We start from the raw sequence: 1,824 nt of genomic DNA on the forward strand, positions 1-1,824 counted from the left end.
CAGCTGCTGCAGCCGGAAGGAGCCCGGCGCATCCTCAGGGACACGGGCGGCCTCTCTGCGCTCCACAACGTCTCCTACCACCTCCTCGCTGGCTCCCCGTCACCCCACAAAAGTGAGTGTCCCCGGGACCCTGACTGAGCAGGGCTCTGGGGTTGCACATCCCAGCATGGACCTGCCCCATCACTGCTGCCGCTGGGCAGGGAGGGCCCTGCTCCAGCCTCTTTTTGGGGGGGGGGAAACCTGCCCATACCTGGTGACCTCCCCCCAGCCAACCTTTGCTTCTGGAGATGGAGGGGTAGAGGAAGGTCCATGTGCTCCAAGCATGGCCCATGCTTCTGCACATTGGGTCTGGGGTGACTGCAGGTGTTTGGGCTTCCCAGGTCTCTGTTGGGAGGGTGGTTGAGATCCGCTCTCCCTGGGGTTGAGCTTCCTGTGCTCCAGTCAGGAAGGTGGAGGTGGTGGGGCTGAACCACTGGGACAACCACACAGTGTGGGAGATGTGGATCAAGCTCTTGGTCTGGTGCATGAGAAGTGCTTCACATGGGAACACCTTAGGAAGGAGCTTGGGGCAGCCCCACCTGAGCCTGGGCTCAAACCAGAGGCTCAGTGTGGGCCTGGTGCTGCACAGGGAAGCTGCAGGGAAGCTGTGGGGAGGGCAGGGGAGCATCTCATCCTGGTGAGGCCGTATCTCCATGAGGTTTGGAGTCGGGTAAGGGTGTGCAGCCGTTCCACGAAGCCATCCCTCCCCACACACTGTCTCTGCTCTGCTCCTCCCCACATTTGGCTTTTGTAAAGGTGTTTTCCCCCAAATATTTCATCTTCAGAGGAGCCCTGGTTTCTCATCCTGTGCCCTCCCTGCCATTTGGGCACCTCCCAAGATGCTGGAGGCTTAAGCTCCAGATGGGACCATTAGTCGCATGGACATTGCAGGTTGGCCACGCGGAGGGCTTTTGGGAGTCCCCTCCACGTGGCACATCCCAGGTCACCCCCAGCCTGCTAAAGCCCTTCCTTTGCCTTGCAGAATTCCTGGCGGTGGGATTGGCATCGGTGCAGCGGCCGCGTGGTTACTACCTCCCAGCCACGCTCCAGTCCCTCTTCAAGCAGTCAACAGAGGAGGAGCTGCAGGAGCTGGTGGTGGTGGTGCACTTGGCCGATGCAGACCCCAGATGGAACGTGCGTGTGGCTGCCGACATCGCCAACAAGTTTGCTGAGCACATCCTCCTGGGCCGGCTCCTGCTGATCCACGCTCCCCACGAGTTCTACCCCACCCTGGAGGGTCTCAAGAGGAACTTCAATGACCCGGAGGAGCGGGTGAGGTTCAGGTCCAAGCAGAACGTGGACTACGCTTTCCTCCTCGCCTTCGCTGCCAACCTCTCCTCCTACTACCTGATGATCGAGGATGACGTGTGGTGTGCCAAGTCCTTCTTGACGGCCATCCGCAAGGCACTGGCTTCCCAGGAGGGCTCCAACTGGGCCACGCTGGAGTTCTCCAAGCTGGGCTATATCGGGAAGCTCTACCGCTCCAGTGACCTTCCTCGTCTGGCTCGCTTCCTCCTCCTCTTCTACCAGGAGATGCCCTGCGACTGGCTGCTGGTGCACTTCCGCCTCCTGCTCGCTCAGAAGGACGTCATCCGCTTCAAGCCCTCCCTCTTCCAACACATGGGTCTCTACTCCTCCTTCCAGGGCACCATCAACCGGCTGGAGGACGACGAGTTCCAGGCTGATGCCATGGACCTTCCGGACAACCCTCCGGCGGCCTTTTTCACCAGCATGTCTGTCTTTGAGAACTACGAGCCCCTCAGGGCCTACAGCACAGCAGAGGGG

The 1,824-nt window shown here is 60.6% G+C and overlaps 1 protein-coding gene across 1 annotated transcript; it reads left to right on the forward strand.

Annotated features, from left to right (window-relative positions):
• Positions 1–3: 3 nt before the first annotated feature.
• On the forward strand, positions 4–1,821 carry LOC104407922 (alpha-1,3-mannosyl-glycoprotein 4-beta-N-acetylglucosaminyltransferase C-like; the record flags this gene model as incomplete). Its single annotated transcript, XM_010017336.1, has 2 exons — positions 4–112; positions 1,022–1,821. Coding segments are annotated over 2 exons (909 nt in total), but the record flags the coding sequence as incomplete, so codon positions are not given.
• Positions 1,822–1,824: the final 3 nt, after the last annotated feature.

Source organism: Nestor notabilis, unplaced genomic scaffold (genome assembly GCF_000696875.1).
Source record: "Nestor notabilis isolate BGI_N333 unplaced genomic scaffold, ASM69687v1 scaffold17476, whole genome shotgun sequence".
Lineage (NCBI taxonomy): Eukaryota > Metazoa > Chordata > Aves > Psittaciformes > Psittacidae > Nestor > Nestor notabilis.